Here is a 19,745-nt window from a genome sequence, read left to right as displayed (position 1 = left end):
ACCGCGCTGTAACGCCGCGCCGAAAGCCACTGCCACGAGCAAACTCCAGGCTGCAGCGGCGACGAGGTTTGGATTCTCGCAGCCTCTTGTTTGGCTGTTGTTTGTTGCCACTTTGCACACCAGCTCGACCCTCAGCTCGCCCTGCTATTGGCGATCTCAACGACCCCCCCGGCAACGCTAGTTGGAGCCCGATATGGGAAGTTGGATGGGTCTCAGCGCTTCGCAATCGCAATCCTCCGAAACCAACAAGGCAGTGCCCGGCCTGTGATAGCCTCACCCTGCTTCGAGTGCACCGCTGGGCGCGAGGCTGGACCGACATGTCGAGAGGAGACAACCTGACGCCCTCCATGGGACCGTTTTCGCCCGCCCACCAGCCCGACGAAGGCTACTCGGAGGATCCTCTTGGCCCGGGGCTGACAGACCAGCTCTCCTCGCTGGCGACGCTCAAGTCGCCCACGGAGCTGCCGCAGTGGCTGGCCGCAAATGCCTCGCAGCTGCCTGTATCTGTTAAATCGAGTGAGTCCATATCATCCTGCACCGCTTCGCATTTGGCTGCCGTGGCCTCGACGCTGACCCCCCCTCGCCGCAGAACTGGCCATGGCTCTCTTGGACCAGCTCCCAACCTCCGCCATCGTCGAGATCGTCGAGCGTTTAAGCCCCAGACTGTACATAGACTTTATCCGACATCTCCCCGCCGAAATCTGCCTCAAGATTCTGGGCTATCTCGACCCCGTCTCTCTCGTCAGCGTGTTGCAGACGTGCCGCGCCTGGTACGACCTGGCCGTGGACCGCAAGCTATGGGAGCGGCTATACTACCTCGAAGGCTGGAAGGCCGTGCAGGCCGAGATCGATGCGTGGGAGATACGAGTCAACACCGGCGTGAGCAATTCCATCGGCCATCTGCACCGAATGCAGACCTCAGACGACCACCCAACCAAGATTCGAGCCATTCTTAACCATGATGAGGACGGGGACCAGGATTTGGAGATGCCAGACCGGGACAGGCTGCCCAGCATCCAGGAGAGCAGCGCCGGGGCCAGCATCTTTGGATCTTCCAGCGCGTTGCAGACTTCCAAGCAAACTCTCCCCTCCCTGGGGGACATGCACTTGGACAGCTTCTCCTCCACCAAAGGCAAGGCCGTGGATCGGGGCTATGGATCATCTTCGTCATCGTCGGAAAGCAGGGCTAAGCGCAAAGAGCCCGGCGGTACCCCCGAGATCTCGCTGCCTCCAATGGCGGCTGGCGACACCACCGCAAGCATGATCAAATCGACTCTGTGGACGTGGGATATCAACAGCTCCCGGTATCGCATCAACTGGAAGTACCTCTATAACATGAGGCGACGGCTGGAGTCGAACTGGGAGCTGGGCAAATTCAAGACTTTTGTGCTGCCTCACCCCGACTACCCCGAAGAAGGCCACCAAGAGTGCGTCTACACCCTGCAGTTTGATGCAAATTATCTCGTTAGCGGTAGTCGAGATCGCACAATGAGAATCTGGAACATTCACACACGCCGCCTGATTCGCCCACCGCTCACAGGCCACAGCGGCTCGGTCCTATGCCTTCAGTTTGACGCAGACCCGGCTGAAGACATCTTGGTCTCCGGTAGCAGCGACTCCAACATCTTTATCTGGAGATTTTCCACAGGAGAACTTGTGCAAAAGATCACCAACGCACACCGCGAATCTGTTCTGAACGTCAGATTCGACAAAAACGTTCTCGTCACGTCTTCCAAAGACAAAACCATCAAGATTTTCAACCGCCGGCCCCTAAAATACGGCGACTTGGGCTATGGCCCTGTTGATGCAGCCTTTAACCCGGTGGGTATCAACGTCAAGCCCTATGGCTACGAGCCCGATCTATCCCAGGAGCTTCCCATCAAACCCCCCTACACGGTGATTGGCAAGCTGGAGGGACACGGTGCCGCTGTCAATGCCATTCAGATCCGGGGCCGCACAATTGTTTCTGTTTCTGGCGATCGTCACATCAAGGTCTGGAACTGGCCAGAACAAGTTTGCACACAAACCATTCCCGCCCATGAAAAGGGCATCGCCTGCGTGGAGTTTGACGAACGACGGATTGTAAGCGGTAGTAGTGACTACGAAGTTTGCATTTTCGACGCACCAACAGGCCTGAAGGTGGCTTCCCTTCGAGGACACGCTCATCTGGTGCGAACCGTCCAAGCCGGCTTTGGTGACTTGCCGTACAGCAAGCAGGAGGATGAGGCCGAGGCTAAGAGAGTAGATGCCGAATACTTTAGAGCTGTAGAAGCAGGAGAGATTGACCACGAGGGTGACCGAAGAATTCGTCGCACTAGAAGGGTGAATGCGGGAAGCTCTCGGCCGGCCGATCTCCAGGCTACTGGCGCCAAAGTTCCGCCTGGCGGAGGCGGCGGACGCAAATACGGGCGAATCGTTTCGGGCTCGTATGACCAGAGCATCATCATCTGGCGGCGTGATAAGGAGGGCGTATGGAAGCCCGCGCACCATCTCCGCCAGGAAGAAGCGGCAGAGGCGGCGCATAGACAAGTCGCCTTGAACAACGTTCAGCGACAGAGCACTCAATTTGCCTCGGCGGCGATTGCCGTGTCGGCAGTGAGTCCTGCTGCTTCGCAAGGCATGCAGTCTTCGCCAATACTAGATCCAAACAGCGAGAACAGCCAGTCAGCACGACTTTATATGGCCATGATCGACCAGACCGTCCCCTTTGGCGTGGCAGCCTTGAGGCAGGCACTGGCAAGCCACCCATCCATGCTAATCTATCATGGCTACCTACAGGCCGCAATCGAGCGAGAGCCTTCGCCCTTTGTGCGGTCACACCTTAGACAGGCGGTGGCGGATGGTTTAATCGCAATACAAAACAACCAGTTGGCCAGACAGCGTCTCATTTCTCGCGGCAACTCCCACATACCAGGCCCTATCGCTGCCACAGATGCTAGAACCCCCAACTTGGCTCCTGGATATGCTGGCGGCTCGATGGCGGGCCCATCTACCATTGCGCCCGTAGCAGGTGATGGAAATGGTGGCGGTAGTAACAACAGCAACAACAACACCGGTGGCGGCAATATTGAATATAGACAGCTGGCGTATTCACCAGCAATGGTGTCACAGGCTCCAGCCCCAACGCCCCTCCACGCACCGGTGCCCCAACCATCTCAACTTTCCGTAATTCCCGGCCAGGGACCTCCGCCCCAGCTCCCTCCAATGGTCCAGCCTGAACTTCTTGGGCAGGTCCATGGACAGCAAGGCCCGGTCGAGGTTGAAAATAACGCACAAGCTCCTGAGCAACGCCCACGTATTGCAGCGGCGGAGAATCCTCCGGCGCGCGTCTTCAAGCTTCAGTTTGATGCCCGCAAGATCATATGCTGTAGCCAAGCCCCAGTCATTGTGGGATGGGACTTTTGCAATGGGGATCCTGAGTTGGAGGAGGTGGCTCGCTTCTTTGCAGCGATTGATTGAGTGAAGCAGGGTTTCTATACAGAGGAGGAGGTTATATACAGCTGGGGGGAGTCTTTTATGAAAACCAGACACAGAGCTCCTTGGTAACGGGGCACTTCCATATCCCTATGCACCCTCATAAAGCGAGGAACATACTTGGGAGGAGTTTGGGGAGGGAACAGCATTCGACATAATCATCATGGATACTCATTTCTTTTCGTTTGTTTGATAGCGTTGGAATTACTCGAACTACTCTGCATTCCCGGCGTTCATTTTCAACCAACTTCGTCCGGAGTCTGTAACATGTTGTCGTGTTATATATATACATACTATAACCCCATTTATCTCACGAGCGATTGTGGGATGCCACTTTAGCCTGAGGTTGTAACGCATGTTTTTGAAATAAACTATTCAACGTACGGAAATCTTGCCCCTTTTGTAATCGAATGGATTGAGAGATTAGAGGAGGGAGGGGGGAAACTCTTTGGGTTAGTAAAAAAAAGAAGATTGTAGATGGTGTTAGGTTGCTGCTTTGCTCTCTGTTTGAGTTTGCGCTTAGGAAGATATAAGGAAATTTGATGAACGCTTTTCTCTCCTTTTTCTTATTCTATCTTTTCATGCCATGTTGGACGTTGATTTGAATGGAAGAAAGAACAAATGGTATTATGATGTAGCGAGCCTGGAAATAAATCTACGCCTAAATGATGTTGCTTTCCTTCTTTCTTGAGCTGATAAACTAGGTAAGAGCCGCAAATCATCCCGTCGTTGCGATAAGTATAGGAAAAAAAAAAAGTTATATACGTAAAATCATGCCAATGATGCAGACACACACACACACACACAAATCAACCTGCAGCCTGCTTCACCTTCTCCTCCGTCTGCGGCGGCTCGTCGACAAACTCCGGCACGACCTCGTCCTGCAAAAAGCCGGGCACGGCGCCGCTGCCATACTCCTGCTCCAGCTCGGCCTCCATGCCCAGGGCCTCGAGCTCGGCATCCAGCTCGGCCTCGTCGACCTCGTCGGGGATGTCGTAGCCCCTGGCGAGGCTCTCCTGGATCTCGTTGCCGACGTCGAGCAGGTCGGCCATTTCGTCCTGCAGGCGCTCAATCTTGTCAATGTCGATCTTGCCGTACTGCTTGCGCAGCTCCTTGTTGGTGGTCTTCATGGCGTCGACCTGGGTCATGACGTTTTTGAGGTTGTCCTGCATGGTCTGGGCCTGCTCCATGTTCCAGACCTGGCTCTCGAGCTTGTCCTTTTCGGCCTCGTAGGCCTTGCGGCGCTGCAGCACCTTGAGGGCCTTTTGCTTGATGGCGTTCTTGCCGGGGCCGTCGCGCATCTTGGAGAGCTTCTCCTGGTAGGCGGAGAGTTCGCCGTTGAGGGCCTTGAGCTTGGTGTCGATGGAGGCGATGCGCGTGTCGATGTTGGAGATGGCGCCGTTGAGGGTGGGTTTGGGGCCCGAGGGCTTGGAGCCGAAGAGGCGGTTCATGGTTGAGGCGGGGGAGTTTTGGCTTTTTTCTTTATATTATGGTTTGAGGGCGCGGCTGTTGGGGAGTGGATGGACTTGGTGGCATGGAGCGCTGAGGAGATGGGCGAGGCTGAAGATTCGCTTGGATGGAGGGATGGGATGATGCGTCTGCGGGATGACGTTTGGTGGTGACGAGGCTTTGGGGTTTGGTGGAGGGGCAGGATTGGAGACGCCCCACTGGCTGCATGTCTGCAAGGCTGTAGTGAGGCTGATGAGTCAGCAGGCGAGAACTTGTGAGAATCAGGGTAAGAAAGGGATGAGAGCAACACGTGTAATGTTTTGTAGGGGACATAACTTGATGATGGAGATGCGATTTGAAGTTTAATTTTAATTGTCGATGTCGTTATGGTAGGAGATGTACTGTGTAAATTATATCGAATAAAAGGTATCGTCCATCTCGACGCGGAGAATACCTGTTGATTTGCTGGTTGTTGAAGGCGAGAGTCCGCGCTATGTCTGTACAGCCGGGCGTTGGTATAGGCATCGGCTGACAAGAAAGAAACAGCAGCATTCTTCTTCCTTTCTTGCACCAAGGCTCAGTGGCCTTGACTTGGCCATACTAAGACGACCCATTGAGCATGCTAAAATCATCCTTTGTCAATGCAAAGATGATTTTAGCATACTCAATGGACTGGCTTGACGTGACCAGGTCAAGGTCAATGAGCCTTGCTACAAGAAAGAAAGAAGAAGGCTAGCAGAAGTAGTGTTTTATGGCGTTTGGATGTGACATTATTATGGCAGAGGCTGAGAATATCATTTAGAGATGTATGGGCTATTCCATGTATAGTAAGAGCGTCGTGGGAATCTAGCTGCGGGGCCCCTTGGGAGCCGGAAGCAATGAAGCGATCGATGCCAGCGTAATCGGAGAGTGTATCGACCTTTTGGCTTTGAGGGAGAAGAAGCGGTTAATCAGAGGTATCACTGGGTGTTTGTGAGACGCAGCTGTGATGCACGACGACGTCGGTGTCTGCAGTTCTGCGTCGAGTAGCGAGGCAGGCGATTGAGTGTACTAGAATCGTCTTGTGCAACATCAAAGTTAGCTGAGAAGAAAGGGTTGGACAGTGAAAAGGATGAGAATTATTGTGTATGGTCATGTATGGTTATGGGAGTAACGATCGACATGCCTAGTTTACTAGAAGAGTAAAAAAAAAAAAAAAAAAAAAAAAAAAAGACAAATGAGTGAAAAAGAGAAGACGAACGGGGGTAAGCAAGGAAATATATAAACCAACATCAAGACGGCCCTTTTTGGCTTCGAAGGCAACTTTTTCTTATGCTTTCAAAATATATTATGTTGAGTTTGCAATAACCCTTTTCTCGAGTGCCTACCGAAGTAATTCTATACGAGACTCTAAACAGCTTAGCCGATGGTCACCAACTCAATTGACGCCTTGCAAGGTGAGATCTACGACTAGCTGCAAGTTTCCGAATAGGTCTGGTACTGCAGTATAAATAGAAGCGCCCGATGTGGTGCCAGTGCCAATGCTAATTTCCAAGCCGAGAAACTCATACATAAAAAAAAGAGTAAATCTATCGTTGATACCAAAGTCAATAAGCATTAACATTAAATTTACACTCTATTTATGGATTCAATCCTTCTCTTTTCTGTTTATTATTATTAATTTTTTTTTTTTCATAGCAGACAATCACTGCATTAGTACGGAGTATACAGTGACTTGTTACTTGTTTCTGCCCGCCAAACGCGTCTCTCGCTACTCGCGGGGCCCATCAACTTTAAATCCACCCCCACACGATTTCACTGCCTAATCAAGACTAGCCCGCACTAGTAGACTTCCTATTTAGGCTCAATGTAAACAAACGCCGCCGTTTGCAATTAAAGAAATGAATTTGGGCATCGCGCACGCACGCACTCTAGACTCCAAATTCTAGACTCTTGACTCGAGACGCGACGCCCTTGATTAACCCTTTAGCCGCCTTTTCAATCAACGCGTCTTCACGTGGGGTGACAATTCACCGAATGTGTACGTATCCCGGTCATTTGTTCTAATCTTGGGTTTGGCTTCTGACGCCGCTTGTGTGTTTCAATATTGACCGTTGCCAGAATATCCGCCAATTTGACCAAGCCACCACCGATCTCTGGCAGCCATGGACGGATCCTCCAGCCCACGATGGGCTCGCGGGTGCAAACCCGTTGCGATGTAAGACCGCTCTTGCGACTGCATCTCGCTGTGTGGAATGTTGAGAGTGGTGGGCTAATGGGGCGCGTGGCAGCAATCCTCTCCCGGCGTCGTTTGTGACGTTTTTCCCAGCGGCCAGCGAGGCCAAGACGAAATCCCTCGAAACGTGCGTATCTTTCGATTCTCTGGAGTTGCTCGACACTGGAAATTGGTGATGGAAACTGACGCGAGTCATCTTTTGTGCATATAGTTCGTGGGCAGACAAGTTTGTTGCCCAAAGACCAGCGACAATCTCCCGCGCCTGGTGCCGCGTCCCCGTCGCGGCCGGTCCTTTGACCATTCATAGAGGCAGAACAATCATGAAGCGAGTTGGCCGACCAGCGAGCGCTCCGGCAGTGAGGCCACAACAGGCCGCTGCCGTTGAAGCTGCTGCTGAGGATCCAGAAGAGATACAGAGGGCGAGCCGTCGTAGACTCAATTCGTTTGTGCCACCAGCTTATGACGCTGAGCTGGAGCTGGCAGGATCACCTCCATCTCGAGCAGAGGTTGTCAACATAATGATCCGTGCCAAGGGTATGTTTGTTTCGTTCTACAGTATTGAGTTTGGTGCATTGGCTTACCGTTCTTGCAGTCAACGTCGCAAACTGCTTCCTCCGCGAAGAGCACTCCAACCTATCAGCACAGAAACTCGTGGCCAAGCAGAGCACATTCTCCAAGTTGATTGTTCCTTTGAAGCGCCGCTTCCACGATTACTCCTCCATTGACCTTGAATACGCCAGCGGTGGCAATAGAATTGCCATTTTCAGCGAGCTCGATCCCATCATCTCCAAAGCTCTCCAGACCGGCGCCACAGAGATCGACGTCAGCATGGCATCCATCACAGAGGCCTCAGCCAACCTCCAATCGACCCGTCGTAACCCACGAACGTCCCTCGCCGCTAGCGGCACACCAGACCTACCAGACATTGCAGACATTGCTGAGCCATCGAGCCCTCTGGCTTTGGAACCGAACGAGTCTAGGACCGACGCCAAGTCGCCTACGAAGAGATCTACCCAATCACCAAGCCCGACAAAGAACAAAAGCTTCCGCAAGAGACTCAGCGACACCATTGTCAAGCTGCTGCCTGCTTCCAGCCCTCGTGCTGAACCCTCTCCCATTAAGCCAGCTAGTCCTCCGACACCCAAGAGAGATTCTCGCGAAAGAAGAGGATCCATCATTATCAGAAGCCCCAATACAACAAGATCGCCATTGTCGTCAAATTCAACCCCTGGCCTGATTCAGTGGCCCGGCAGAATGTCCAAAGAATCACCTTTTGCGCGTTGGCGGCCAAAGCGCAAGTCAGAGCCCGTCACTCGTCTTTTACCAGAGTTCCCATCTCCTTCTCGCAACGACTTCTCTCCTGTTAGCTCTATAGCGCCTGAATCTCCTATTCGCCACCTTCGCCCTCGCGAGCCTACCCCTTCCAAATGGTACAGCTTCCAGCCTTCAACGCCTAGCAGAAAACCAACTTCTAAGGCAGCTATGCACAGCTACGATGGCGAATTGGAACTAGTCAAGACTCTACCCTCGTGGATGCAGCACACCGAATCAACCTCTGCACTCGAAAACTGCGACCTCAGCAATATCGATTTTGGACCCGCCTCTCCCTCATTCACCAGTTCAGTTTCCTGGATGAACAGCCCTGAGAGTGCCAGTGAGAGAGAGCGCACCAGAATCATCAGGCGACGCAAGAGTGAGCCGCTGTTCAGAAGCTTGCTCAAAACTCAGACTTCGCGGCGAATCTCACTTTCACCTCAGAAAATTGAGGGCGCGAGCGGGGTTATGCCTCCCTCTGAACTTTTCTCCCACCTTGAAGAAATCCCCCAAACTTCTAGTCTTTTCAATATTTCTGAAAGCTCTAATCTTCTCGCATCATCTTCAGCCAGCATTTCTGCAAGTATCAACTCTCTAGCATCGCCTTCAGCCAACGTGTCTGAACTTTCCAATCTTCCTACAGCTCTAGCCAACGTGCCCGACTCATTATCAATAAATACCATCGAACAAGCCGACGAGAACATGGATGCTCTCAACGCGCAATACAAGGGGAGGATGAAGGCTATCATGAGAGCCACCGGTAGCACCCTCGACGCCGACGATGTCTTCAAGCCCGACAATGAGCAAACCGCAGTGGAACGACTGGCCAAGATGGCAGAGACTCAGTGCAATGGCCACGCTAAGGTCGTGGTCGCCAAGGAGAACGGAAGACTTTTTGTTCGGTTTAAGCTGCCGTTTGAATATTCCCACCTCTTCCCCGAGTGCCAAGGTGCAGACGAGAATCACATCTCGAGCTCTCTCTCTATTTCCAAATCGCCACGAGTCCAGGCTCCTCCTCTTTCTTCTCCGAGACCTCCAATGACGGAGGATGAGATGTGGGAGCTGGAGGAAGAACTTTACCTCGAAGAGTGCGCAGCACAGGATAATACCCTCGCCGTTTCGGACTTTGGCAGCTCCCCTGTGAAGCAGCAGAGCACCACTTCACCCGCCTATGACAGGCTGCCAACAAGCTCGCCTGCTAAGCAAAGCAATACCTCTCCGGCCTACGACAGGCTTCCTACCAGCTCACCCTCGCTGGCGCCGCAAGACTCGAACGACGTCAGCATAACTTTCCCTGACGTCTCCTACGAGCTTGAAGGCAATACTACTATTCCTGGTCTCACGGCCTCGTCGCCTGTCAAGACCCCCATCCAGAGCAAGTTCACGATCAATTCGGACAGCTCCTCGCTCTCTGACCTCGAAAGCACACCACCCATGAGCAAGTCAGCCGAGCTTAGCATGGCCAAGCTGGCCACCACCACCACCACCAATGAGAAAGCGCAAGAAGAAGCTGATCTCAATCTCTCTTTCACGCCCGTCAACCGCAAGTCAGCTCCTAAAGCCAACGTCGAGAAGGAAGCCGAAAAGTCACAGCCTGCGCCTTCGTCAGTTACCAACCGCGCCGATTCACCAGAGCGTGATTACATGCGAGACTTTATCCGGCGCTCAAAGCACAGGCGGTCTTCGACCACGACTACGGCTCTCGGCTCTCCGATCGCACAGAACCAGCGACAACCTCTCGGCGCTAGAAGCCCTAACATGGAGACTCAGCAGCCAGAGAAGCGCAAGTTCGAGAGCAGCGAAGGCGATGAGAACGAGGCTGCAGCCGAGCCTGCCGCAAAGAAGATCCGCCGTCCCCGATCCACCCCGCCGAGGCCTGCTGCCGCAGCTGCCAACGCGGACTCGGGTGATGAGGATCCTCTTTCGGTGGATGCCGCTGCTCCTCCGGCTGCCCCATCCCCAGCCCCTCCCGCCTCTGATTCTTCCTCCCGCCGATCGTCTCGCCTCAGGACCAGAAGTGCTATCCCGAAGCCTTCTGGTCCGGCACCTGTCCGGGTGGGGCGTCCTGTTGGACGTCCGCGCACCGAGAAGGGGAACGTGGTGGACATTGTCCACCAGACTCGCGCCAACACCCGCCGTAACAAGGGGAAGGCCGAGTACCCTTCTCAGGTGCTCGCCCGGCAGGCCGAGGCGGCAGGAGAAGCAGAGGAGGAGGTCGGCGCCCAGGGATCCGACCAGCCCGCTGCCGCAGCAGTCCCCAGGACTCGCCGCGGCAAAAGCGTGGTCTGGAAGGAGCCCCTGGCCGACTTCCACGAGGAGGAGGCCAAGCCCCAGGCGGCCAAGCCCAAGCGAGGCCGGCCCGCAGGGGCTGCCGGTTCCAAGACCACGGCAGCGAGGCCCTCTGGCGCAAACCGCGTCAGCAAGCCCACGCCGAAGGTCTCGGCAGTTGCTGCCCGGCAGCGAACCTCACGGATCGCTGCCGGCCTGGGCATGGCCGGTAACGGGACCCCCGCTCCGAAGCGGGCGACCCGTGCGTCGACCCGGAGCCGAAAGTAATGGTTGAGCCGCAAGGCTCCCGTTGCTCTTGGCCTCGGGGAAGCGCCTGAGAGGTGATGGTTGAGCTCGCAAGAGTTCCTGTCATCTCTCAGTGCCGGTCATGGGGAAGGGTGGGATGGTTGAGTCGCAAGATTCCCATCCGAGCACCAAACACGCAGCCTGGGAAAGAAAGGTTGAGCCGCAAGGTTCCCTTTTCAGTACCGGTTGAGTGTTTGGAAACGGTGGTTGAGCCTCAGGGCTCCCATCAGCTCCAGCCAAAGGAGGAAGCGGAGGAAAAAAAACCCCTTTTGTTTTGCATTTGCTTGGAGTTTGGGGAGGTAAGGGAAGGGAGGGGAAGGGGGGAAAGGCGTTTTGGGGGAAAAAGATACCAAAGTGGTTTTTTGTTTGGTCTGTTTGAGTATTTGTTGGTCTGGTTTGTTTTTCGGTTTTGGGTTTGGGATTCCGGGGTTTTACAGATGAATTCAAGAATTGACCCGTGAATTGTTTCCTTTTCTACTGTGCATGTGTCTGAGAGCCAGAAGTATATATGGACAAGATTTGGACGAATAGGGAAATTGTTCCTGGGCAGCTGGAATTGCTGCGGACTTGCTGGCTGCACAATAAAATGGGGAGAGAAATCGTTGCTTTCAATTTCTCTTTTTTGGGAAGTTTGTGATATGATATCTTCTCATTTGACGGATATTGTTTAGCCAGTAAGTGGAGAGATACGGACTGTGGAGATGCATCTGCAGTAGCTGTCTAGATCGGCACTCTCCGTAGATAAGGCAGGCATCCCCCGCATCTTGATCAATGGGTGGGTATTGATATCGGCTCTTCTTTTCTTAATCTGCAGAAATGGACTTTTGAACAAATAGCATCGCTTGTTTCCTTGTTCAGCGGCTTCCAAGGCTTCCAAGGCTTAATCAAGTAATATTACAGATTCATGAATAAGACATCACGCAATCAACTTTGATACAGCAATGGCAACGGAAACAGCCGCAACGACGCAGCTGCGCCTCGCCTCGCCCAACGGCATCATCACGCGAACGGTCCTGAAATCGCCCCTTCGCGATGCTCTGCCCTCTGAAATCCCCATCATCGACATTTCGCCCATCTTCAGCCCGTCTCTCAGCGAGCGCCAGGCCGTCGCCCAGCAAGTGCGCGCTGCGGCCCGGAACATGGGCTTCTTCTACATCAAGAACCATGGAATTCCCGAGGACGTGACGCAGGATGCCTACGAGGCGTGTCTGGCTTTTTTCCGACAGGACATGGAGACCAAGATGAGGGCGACGTATGAGAATGCGAGATGGGATAACGGATATAGGGCGCCGGACACGCAGCGATTGAACCCGTATGAGGGGATTGATGTGCGGGAGTCGTTTTCGTATCTCTACGACCCGCGGTATGATCCTACGGTTGGGGAGGATGGGATTAAGGATATACCAGAGGAGGTGAAGCAGCATCTGCACAATGAGGACTATCCGTGGGAACAGACGAGCAACTTTCCGAGGCTGAAGGAGACCATGGTGAGGCACATTGGGGAGTGCTTGAAGCTGGCGAGGGCGCTGACGAGGTGCTTCGCGCTGTCGCTGGGGCTGGAAGAGGGCATGTTTGATGAGAAGGTGAGGTATCCGGATGCGTCGTATGGGCTGAATTACTATCCGCCTATTACACAAAAGGCTACTACTACGGTACTACAGGATCACGATGATGGTGGTGATGGGGAGAGAGTCTCGATTGGCTCTCACACAGACTTCCAGCTCTTCACAATCCTCTGGCAAGACTCGCACGGCGGGCTGCAAGTCCTCAACAAGCAGGGCCAGTGGCTCCGCGCGAGGCCCGTCGACGGCACGCTGGTGGTCAACCTGGGCGACTGCATGCAGCGCATCACCAACGACGCGTACGTGAGCACGGTGCACCGGGCGAGGAATTACAGCGGCAGCGAGCGGGTGAGCATTCCGTTCTTTTGGGGGTTTGGGCTGCATGAGACGTGCAGCGTGGTGGTTGTTGCGGAGGGGGAGGAGAGGAAGTATGAGGATGTGAAGTGCGATGACTGGGTGAGGAGGAGGATTGAGGGGATGCTGGAGCTGGGCAAGCTGGAGGAGAGTGTCGAGGAGAGCTGAGCTGAGTTGAAGCTGAAGCTGGGTTGAGCTTGAAGCTGAGTTTAGAGCCGAGGCTGTCACCGGATCTGGATTCAAGAGTTGCTGGTTAGTTTAGTTGGTTAGTTAGCTCGGATGGTGGTGTTTGCAGGTGACGAGGCGAGATATCATGAGGTGTTGATGCTAAACCCATGCAAAACTGACGCAAAGCTCATGCGCCGCTGAGACAGCTCGTCCCATGACCGGGCCGGGCTATGCAGAATGGCAAAAGCTCGATGATGGATAAGATCTCGATGGCAGCCGTCGCGGGTCAGCGTGTCGTCATCAGCAAAACCGTCTCGGTGAATATCTCCGGGGGAGCAGTCGCCACAACGAGCTGAAACAAGCAAAAGGCAAAATAGCATCACAAATAGCATAGCAGTAGCTGCAATGAATGATGGGGGGCGGGGGCGAAAAAAAAAAAAAAACAAATAACTAATAGTTGAAATTGCTGTTGAGAAAGGAACAAGTTTTTGGAGCGGAGGAATAAGACATGGGCGGAATGACGCAATGACGTCACGTCGAGGTGCGGCCCCTTGCAGGCGAGAAAAGAGAGAAATTCCCATCCGAGCAAAGAGTCGAGGCGTCATCGGGTTTTCATAAATGGTTCATTATTGCTACTAGCAGCATGACTTAGATGAAACTGACTGAGCGTTGCGAAAACAGGAATGTGGTGCTGCTGCTGCTGCTGTGTTTTAGAGGCCACACCGGGGGCGTGTGCGCGGGTTTGCATTGATGGATTAATTAATTGCGCAGCGTCTTTTTGGCGCTGAAGATGTGATGATGTCATTGTTTGTTTGGGGTGCTGCGCGCTTTGGTGCCCAAACAAGGGCAGCCCGGCAATTTTATTTTATTGTTATTAGTATTATTATTAGTATTCTTTGGCCATGTACTATTGCTTTTCCACCGTTTTGAACTGTGGGATAATGGGTTGGTGTTGTTTGGAGCTGCACTGTGCCATGTTCCCAACTGTGGCTGGTGTTGGTTGCTCGAGGCCATGTAAGATGGGGTTGAGAGAGTTCGCTAGCAGATGCTTTACTCTGCTTTGAGTGTCGGATGGAAATGAAATGAAATATATAATAGCTATAGAGAACAGAAACAGAAGCAGTAGTTTATATCTACTAAGCTATGGTATATAAAATACACGTAAAGAATGCTATGCCCAGCCTTATGCCTGCGGAAGTGACATTGAACTCATCTCCCCGTCGATGCCATTCTATTCAAACCCCAACCTAATGGCCTCGTCGGCGGCAAACCGTACATTTTGCATTCGTACACTTCTCATTAACGTAATATCCGTAGACAACATTCTTCGGCGCGGGCGTCGTGCAGAAACCGCTTCTGCCAGAGGTTGTCGTCGTTCTGCCGCAGGTACCTGCGTATCGCTGGTACAGGTGACCGCATTTGCCGTAAAAGTGATACCATCCGCACGTGCACTTTTTGGGGTTGCGAGTGCTGTGGACGAGAGAGGCATTTGTCGCGGATGGTATCTGAACGGGCTTGATTGGTTGTGGTTGGTTCTGTTGAGCCCTGAAGAAGCGAAAGATTGAGAAGGGAGATAAGCGGCCGAGCTGCCGTCGTTGGAGCTGTGCAAGCGATCGGATGGACATGGGGTCTCTTTTTTTTTTTCTTTCTAAATAATAATAATTTTTGAAAAAGGCAACCCTAAAAGCGAATGAATATGGGTTCTTTTTCAACAGCTGAAGAGAGCGATGCTTGAATAGAGCGATGCTTGAATAGTTGTTTGTGCTTGATTCTGATATCGAGCAACTCTTGGTAGTTATATAGGCTTCATACGGTAACAAGGCTCTCTGAAAGGCAGATAGGACAGACATGAGGCCTCTCGCAATGCAGCTTCATGATGCATCTTTATTCGTTCTAGGAAATACATCACCAACAGAACCTACCATTTGTTTCGGATCAGCTCTGCGCTGCGTTTCCATTGGCTTCAGGCGTCCCTCCTGATAGCATCGTACATACGCGCCGGCCGCAACGCAGGCCGATTACATGCAGCCTTGAAACCCAATGGCAGTGATATTGTCCTATTTATTACTGCACTGCGCGAGGCAGCCCAACATGCTTGGTGCTCGACTGCTGTATTTGATAGCAATAAATGCAGAGTTTGGCCATCTGCGAGATATCAGGTGGCAAGACTTTGCAAGTATCTTCCAATGTAAAATCACTGGCGAGTGACTTTTAGCGTGCTGTGGCCTTATACCTGGGCAGCATTGCTAAGCCACCTCTTCTCAGCCTGCGTCGAGTTGCATCTGCCTCATGCTGCCACAAGAAGTACCAAAACTGTTGGTTGGAGAAATGATACAAGGCATTTTCCCACAGAAAATGTTTCAATTAAATAGATAGGCTGAAAAATGGCTGCGCTGTCCAACGGCCATTATCAGTCGCCTACGTGTACACGGCAGTGCAAGCTGTTTAGCGCTAGCATTCAGCTACTGTCAGTACCTAGCAATGAGGCAGAAGCAACACGTCCATAGTACATGTATTCGCGAATTCTCCCAGATTCAATCAATACCTTGTATTGAATACTCTGAGCCTATCGAGATGTGCATATAGGGGTATTGGTGCTTATAAACGTACTGGAAGAAATAGTGTTCTCTACATAAAGAAAAAGACACCTGATCTGGTACCGAGTACCTTGGGATGCTGGGCTGGGTACATGCACTAATACACCTTACCTAGAGGTATAACCTTCCACAACTCTTTGCTGTTGGAAGCGCCATTCTTACCACTGCGGCCATTCCTCATCACGTCGTTGCGTCCCAGCTATTCTCCTATTACATCTCATTTACATGTTCTGAACAACTAGGGAGATTTATGATTGACGAAGAGTGGCGATATTATGCGCCCGGGCGGTGGTATTTTCCCTGGCGGGCCGAGCGACTGGTATGTCCTTGACTGGGATCAACGACGTACTATTGCTGTTACCATGGACGAGGAGCAAGAGAGCCCGGATGTTGCCATTGGACATCTCAAGAGACACATCGATACCCTGGGACCGGATGTATGTGCCATCCATTTATCGCAGGACGGCGAATTGATCTCAGTTTCAACCAAGCCTGAAGACGACCAAACAACGTGCGTTTACTATCCCCCGCTGCAGCATGTCGAGTGTCCCAGCCATGTCAAGACTGTGCTCCGCTCAGATCTGATCGAGTTAGATCGATTTGGCCCAAATACCGATCTCGTCTCGTATATCCCTGGCGGCACGTTGAGCCAGAATAAGTCGCGTGTGTTCAAGCTGGAATGGCTCCGGCAGCTGACGTCTGTTGTTGATGACTTGAATCTCAAGCATGGCATCGCTCATCAGGATATCTCGGCGCGGAATCTTCTCGTTGAACCCAAGACCAACGCCCTTATGCTGTTCGACTTCAACTATAGCGGCCGGATAGGCGGCATTGGATATGGAGAGGACCGGGACGATGTCAAGGGGGTCATATTTACCCTTTACGAAATCATTACGCGCGACACGCATTTCCGAGATGTTCGGCACAGTGAGCAGAATCCAGCCGACGTTCAAGGGTTGGAGGAATGGGTGAAGCACCCGGATGTTAAGCTTGATCATCCCGTTTCCGAGTACCGCGCGGTATTAAACGACTGGGTAGATAAAAGACAGGCCGGAAGACGGATTTCTCATTATACAGAAGCACCTGAATACATTGACTGGCCCGAATTCCCAGAGCCACCCGCAGAAGACGTAGCATTAGTCTCTACTACTGTGAAATGGGTCCTTCTGGAACGCGAGCGCCGCCACGAGAGAGAAAAGGGCAACGCCATCTTGAATTGGGAACGTCCTGCGCAGAGCAAGCTTGGGGGCGGACATCAGCTGCTAGCCAATGGACAGTATGCATCCGGTACAGAAAGACTTGGTTGAATTGAAGAGCTAGCGAATTTTGCAGTCTAGAGTATTGTACCTTTTTGGTTTCGTCTTTTGAATATGCCCAATGGAAATACCGGGTTGGGATGAACACGTACATATAAGCATGAGGTTACAACTTGTGGAAACGGAGCTGCCGCCAATTTTCAAAGTGATGCCGTAGCCAATGAAATATTTCCGTGAAAAAACAGAGCGTAATCGAATTTCAGCCGCGCAAAACAGCTGGCCGTTTTAAACTGGAATGGAATCCATCGCTTTCTCCAAGTCCCAATCATACCGTGCGAAGATGCGTATCATGGCCCTCCCACGTACGCCTCATCGTAGAAACTATACGCCGCATCGTGAAATCTCGGAAGCTAAACACCTTAGCATGTGAGCCGCCTTATCTGTCCTTATGACTGCCAAAAAAGGCCGCTCCATCCTTTCTGCATTGTAGATCTTGCTGCAAATCCTCCGATTTCTGCCATTGGCATTTTTTTGCTATGCGTTTGAGATGAAGGGCATGGAAAATATCGGCTTTGGAAAGTAGGGCGAGGTTCAGGGCGCGTGCACAAAAGACTGGCACATGATCTCTGTGTGCTAACGGTGAAGAAACGTTAAAGGTGACGGTATAGGCAAGTCCATGTAGGTGTATTAGCGCAGCGGCGTATTTTGATACGGTTTGGTTATTTTTGTAACGTTGCCAGTTCTGTTGCTCGGCAGGGCACAGCCGAGATTAGACTCGTCCCCGGTTATAGCAGGACACAGCATAGCACAGTACATACAGACATAGGCATGGATATGATAGGCATGGACATGGGCATGGACATGGAGGCTTGTATAACACGCCCGGGCTCATTCTTTTTTTTCTCTCACTCTCCGCTTACTCCTCTCGCCACTGCCTCTCGCTTGTGCGGCTTACCTTCTGAATGAAGAAGTGCAGGATCATGCCAAGGGGCGATATCAGGTTTTTTTGCCAGCAAAGACCATCTTCGTCGTCAGTGTAAGTGGTCTCGACGGAGCATATGCGGGGTTGAAGCGGGCTCAACCCCGCCAATCTATGGAGACGGCGAGAGGATATGCCAAGGCCAGCAGGGTAGATGCTAGTACGAGTAGTGAATAAAAATAAAATAGCACGAGCTCAAGAGCTTGCGCGAGTAATGAAAGCGCCGAATGATAGATGGGCGCTTGTTGTTAACTTAACGGGCTGGATACGATTCGGCTGGATATGCCCCCCCAAGTGGGCGGCTAAGTGGCTAACCGCCGACAAAGGAGGAGGAGAATGGCAAAATTCACGAGCTATTGCGCCGAGAGAGGATCCGGACAATCCAGCTAACGGCGAATTATTGGGTGGATGCCGCTGAGAGGGCTGACGGCTCATGAATCGCCGAATAGTGTACTCCGTACTGGCGACTGATTAGCATCTAGAGAAGGCCATACAAGTACATAGCTTGATAGGTGGACTCTGTAGATGATGCTACTGTACAGTGCTGGTAACAGATGCAGCAAAATCCGGGGTAGAAACGGTATGCCGAATGGAGCAATCCCGTTACTGCTATTATCGACACCTGACGTTGATGATATTGGTTGTGCTACAGACTTGCATTTGTGCATCCATCCCATCTTAGACTGGCGGTGTCGCTATCAATTATAATCCATCAACCAATTCCGCCGTCATCTTGGTTTATTCAAATGCCGTGATTTGCGCCCTGCGCCATTCTTTCGTTGCCCTTGGGGTCGGCGATCGGCCGGTAATGGATGCTGACATGTGCAACATGAGCACGGCCACGGGGCCCCGAACAAGAAGGACGATCGACGAGAAATGCTGTGTGTGTGCAGAGCAGTAAGCCACATGTTAGCGGTTGGCGCATGCTATGTTATGTAGTCTATATGGGAGGCTATACACTACCAATGCAGGCTATACGGCAAGCGGGATATTTCGAATCATCTTTTGACTTGCCAAGGCAGGGCGCGAGGTGAGTCGCACGCAATATGAGTCAGATTCTTCAAAAGCGAATACAGTACGGAAAAAGAGAGATGGAGTGCAGCGTAGGTGCGTATGACTTGGCAATGGAATCGTTGCATTTCGACGGACCATATGTTTGGTATTATTATTATTATTATTATTATCATTACTACTATTCGCTCTGCGGCTTTTGTGGTCCATCCCATCAACCCGATTCCCGCCTATACTGTACACACGCCCCTCCTGCATCTCCGTCCCGGAGATTCGATAGGATGGGCTCAAGGGGGCTTAGGCAGATGATGCGAGTGATTCACCGGCCATGCAAGCATCTTTCAATCAGATCGATACAGCTGGCCCCGTCGTTTAGGCAAAAGCCATCGGCCGTGCATATTATGGGCTGCGCGTAAGAGTCTTTTTCGCCCAGTGAGTCTTTATATGTCTTGTGCTGCCTAATACTAGTTTAACCTGCAGGTATGCTGTAGTCTACAAGTATGGCTGGAGATGATAGATGATGCATCCCGCCACACATATACCTAGAAGGTTACAGGTATGCGGCATCCACTTACATTGGTCGATTCGCGGGGTACTTCGGGCTGCTTGTCAACTTGTTGGGGAGGCCTTGAACCCTGAAAACTTTCTCTGCCTGATGCGAGCCGATCGGCCGTGCATGCATGCGGGCGGCTGATAAGGTAGGGCTCTCGGTGCCGAGATGCTATGGTCTACAAGAGTTGCTGCTCTTGGGCTAGTTGGAGCGTTGGAGGTGACTGGTCGGTGACTGGTCGC

At 52.3% G+C, this 19,745-nt stretch overlaps 9 protein-coding genes across 9 annotated transcripts; 5 read left to right on the top strand and 4 right to left on the bottom strand.

Annotated features, from left to right (window-relative positions):
- The first annotated feature begins 19 nt into the window (after window positions 1-19).
- TrAFT101_010652 (uncharacterized protein) lies at window positions 20-4,024 on the top strand. The gene is made up of 2 exons (XM_024904580.2): window positions 20-516; window positions 590-4,024. The coding sequence occupies exons 1-2, from the start codon at window positions 318-320 to the stop codon at window positions 3,457-3,459; spliced, it is 3,069 nt and encodes a 1,022-aa protein (XP_024755480.2). The 5' UTR covers window positions 20-317; the 3' UTR covers window positions 3,460-4,024.
- Window positions 4,025-4,283: 259 nt separating this feature from the next.
- TrAFT101_010651 (uncharacterized protein) lies at window positions 4,284-4,925 on the bottom strand (the record flags this gene model as incomplete). The annotated part of the gene is made up of 1 exon (XM_024901376.1): window positions 4,284-4,925. The coding sequence occupies one exon, from the start codon at window positions 4,923-4,925 to the stop codon at window positions 4,284-4,286; it is 642 nt and encodes a 213-aa protein (XP_024755479.1).
- A 944-nt stretch (window positions 4,926-5,869) lies between these two features.
- TrAFT101_010650 (uncharacterized protein) lies at window positions 5,870-6,475 on the bottom strand (the record flags this gene model as incomplete). The annotated part of the gene is made up of 2 exons (XM_066129024.1): window positions 5,870-5,983; window positions 6,371-6,475. 2 exons carry the CDS (start codon window positions 6,473-6,475, stop codon window positions 5,870-5,872), a joined length of 219 nt encoding a protein of 72 aa, XP_065985154.1.
- A 592-nt stretch (window positions 6,476-7,067) lies between these two features.
- Window positions 7,068-11,008, top strand: TrAFT101_010649 (uncharacterized protein; the record flags this gene model as incomplete). Its single annotated transcript, XM_024904579.1, has 4 exons — window positions 7,068-7,120; window positions 7,194-7,265; window positions 7,350-7,672; window positions 7,731-11,008. The coding sequence occupies 4 exons, from the start codon at window positions 7,068-7,070 to the stop codon at window positions 11,006-11,008; spliced, it is 3,726 nt and encodes a 1,241-aa protein (XP_024755478.1).
- A 56-nt stretch (window positions 11,009-11,064) lies between these two features.
- On the top strand, window positions 11,065-11,487 carry TrAFT101_010648 (uncharacterized protein; the record flags this gene model as incomplete). The annotated part of the gene is made up of 1 exon (XM_066129023.1): window positions 11,065-11,487. One exon carries the CDS (start codon window positions 11,065-11,067, stop codon window positions 11,485-11,487), a length of 423 nt encoding a protein of 140 aa, XP_065985153.1.
- A 480-nt stretch (window positions 11,488-11,967) lies between these two features.
- On the top strand, window positions 11,968-13,110 carry TrAFT101_010647 (uncharacterized protein; the record flags this gene model as incomplete). The annotated part of the gene is made up of 1 exon (XM_024901358.1): window positions 11,968-13,110. One exon carries the CDS (start codon window positions 11,968-11,970, stop codon window positions 13,108-13,110), a length of 1,143 nt encoding a protein of 380 aa, XP_024755477.1.
- On the bottom strand, window positions 12,907-13,858 carry TrAFT101_010646 (uncharacterized protein; the record flags this gene model as incomplete). Its single annotated transcript, XM_066129022.1, has 2 exons — window positions 12,907-13,375; window positions 13,774-13,858. 2 exons carry the CDS (start codon window positions 13,856-13,858, stop codon window positions 13,254-13,256), a joined length of 207 nt encoding a protein of 68 aa, XP_065985152.1. The 3' UTR covers window positions 12,907-13,253.
- Window positions 13,859-14,181: 323 nt separating this feature from the next.
- On the bottom strand, window positions 14,182-15,051 carry TrAFT101_010645 (uncharacterized protein). The gene has a single exon (XM_024909028.2). The coding sequence runs from the start codon at window positions 14,958-14,960 to the stop codon at window positions 14,358-14,360; it is 603 nt and encodes a 200-aa protein (XP_024755476.2). The 5' UTR covers window positions 14,961-15,051; the 3' UTR covers window positions 14,182-14,357.
- Window positions 15,052-15,847: 796 nt separating this feature from the next.
- TrAFT101_010644 (uncharacterized protein) lies at window positions 15,848-17,244 on the top strand. Its single transcript, XM_024909027.2, has one exon. It carries the CDS (start codon window positions 15,983-15,985, stop codon window positions 17,012-17,014), a length of 1,032 nt encoding a protein of 343 aa, XP_024755475.2. The 5' UTR covers window positions 15,848-15,982; the 3' UTR covers window positions 17,015-17,244.
- The last annotated feature ends 2,501 nt before the right edge of the window (window positions 17,245-19,745 follow it).

Source organism: Trichoderma asperellum, chromosome 6 (genome assembly GCF_020647865.1).
Source record: "Trichoderma asperellum chromosome 6, complete sequence".
NCBI classification, from domain to species: Eukaryota; Fungi; Ascomycota; class Sordariomycetes; order Hypocreales; family Hypocreaceae; genus Trichoderma; species Trichoderma asperellum.
This window is presented reverse-complemented; position numbering and strand designations above follow the sequence as displayed.

What these genes read in the sequence shown, in the direction of transcription:
- TrAFT101_010645 (XM_024909028.2), bottom strand. Translation starts at nt 14,960, where the DNA reads ATGTCTGTCCTATCTGCCTTTCAGAGAGCCTTGTTACCGTATGAAGCC.
- TrAFT101_010652 (XM_024904580.2), top strand. Translation starts at nt 318, where the DNA reads ATGTCGAGAGGAGACAACCTGACGCCCTCCATGGGACCGTTTTCGCCC. An exon ending in GCCTGTATCTGTTAAATCGA is followed by an intron (nt 517 to 589) that starts GTGAGTCCATAT and finishes CCCTCGCCGCAG; the next exon opens with AACTGGCCATGGCTCTCTTG.
- TrAFT101_010644 (XM_024909027.2), top strand. Translation starts at nt 15,983, where the DNA reads ATGCGCCCGGGCGGTGGTATTTTCCCTGGCGGGCCGAGCGACTGGTAT.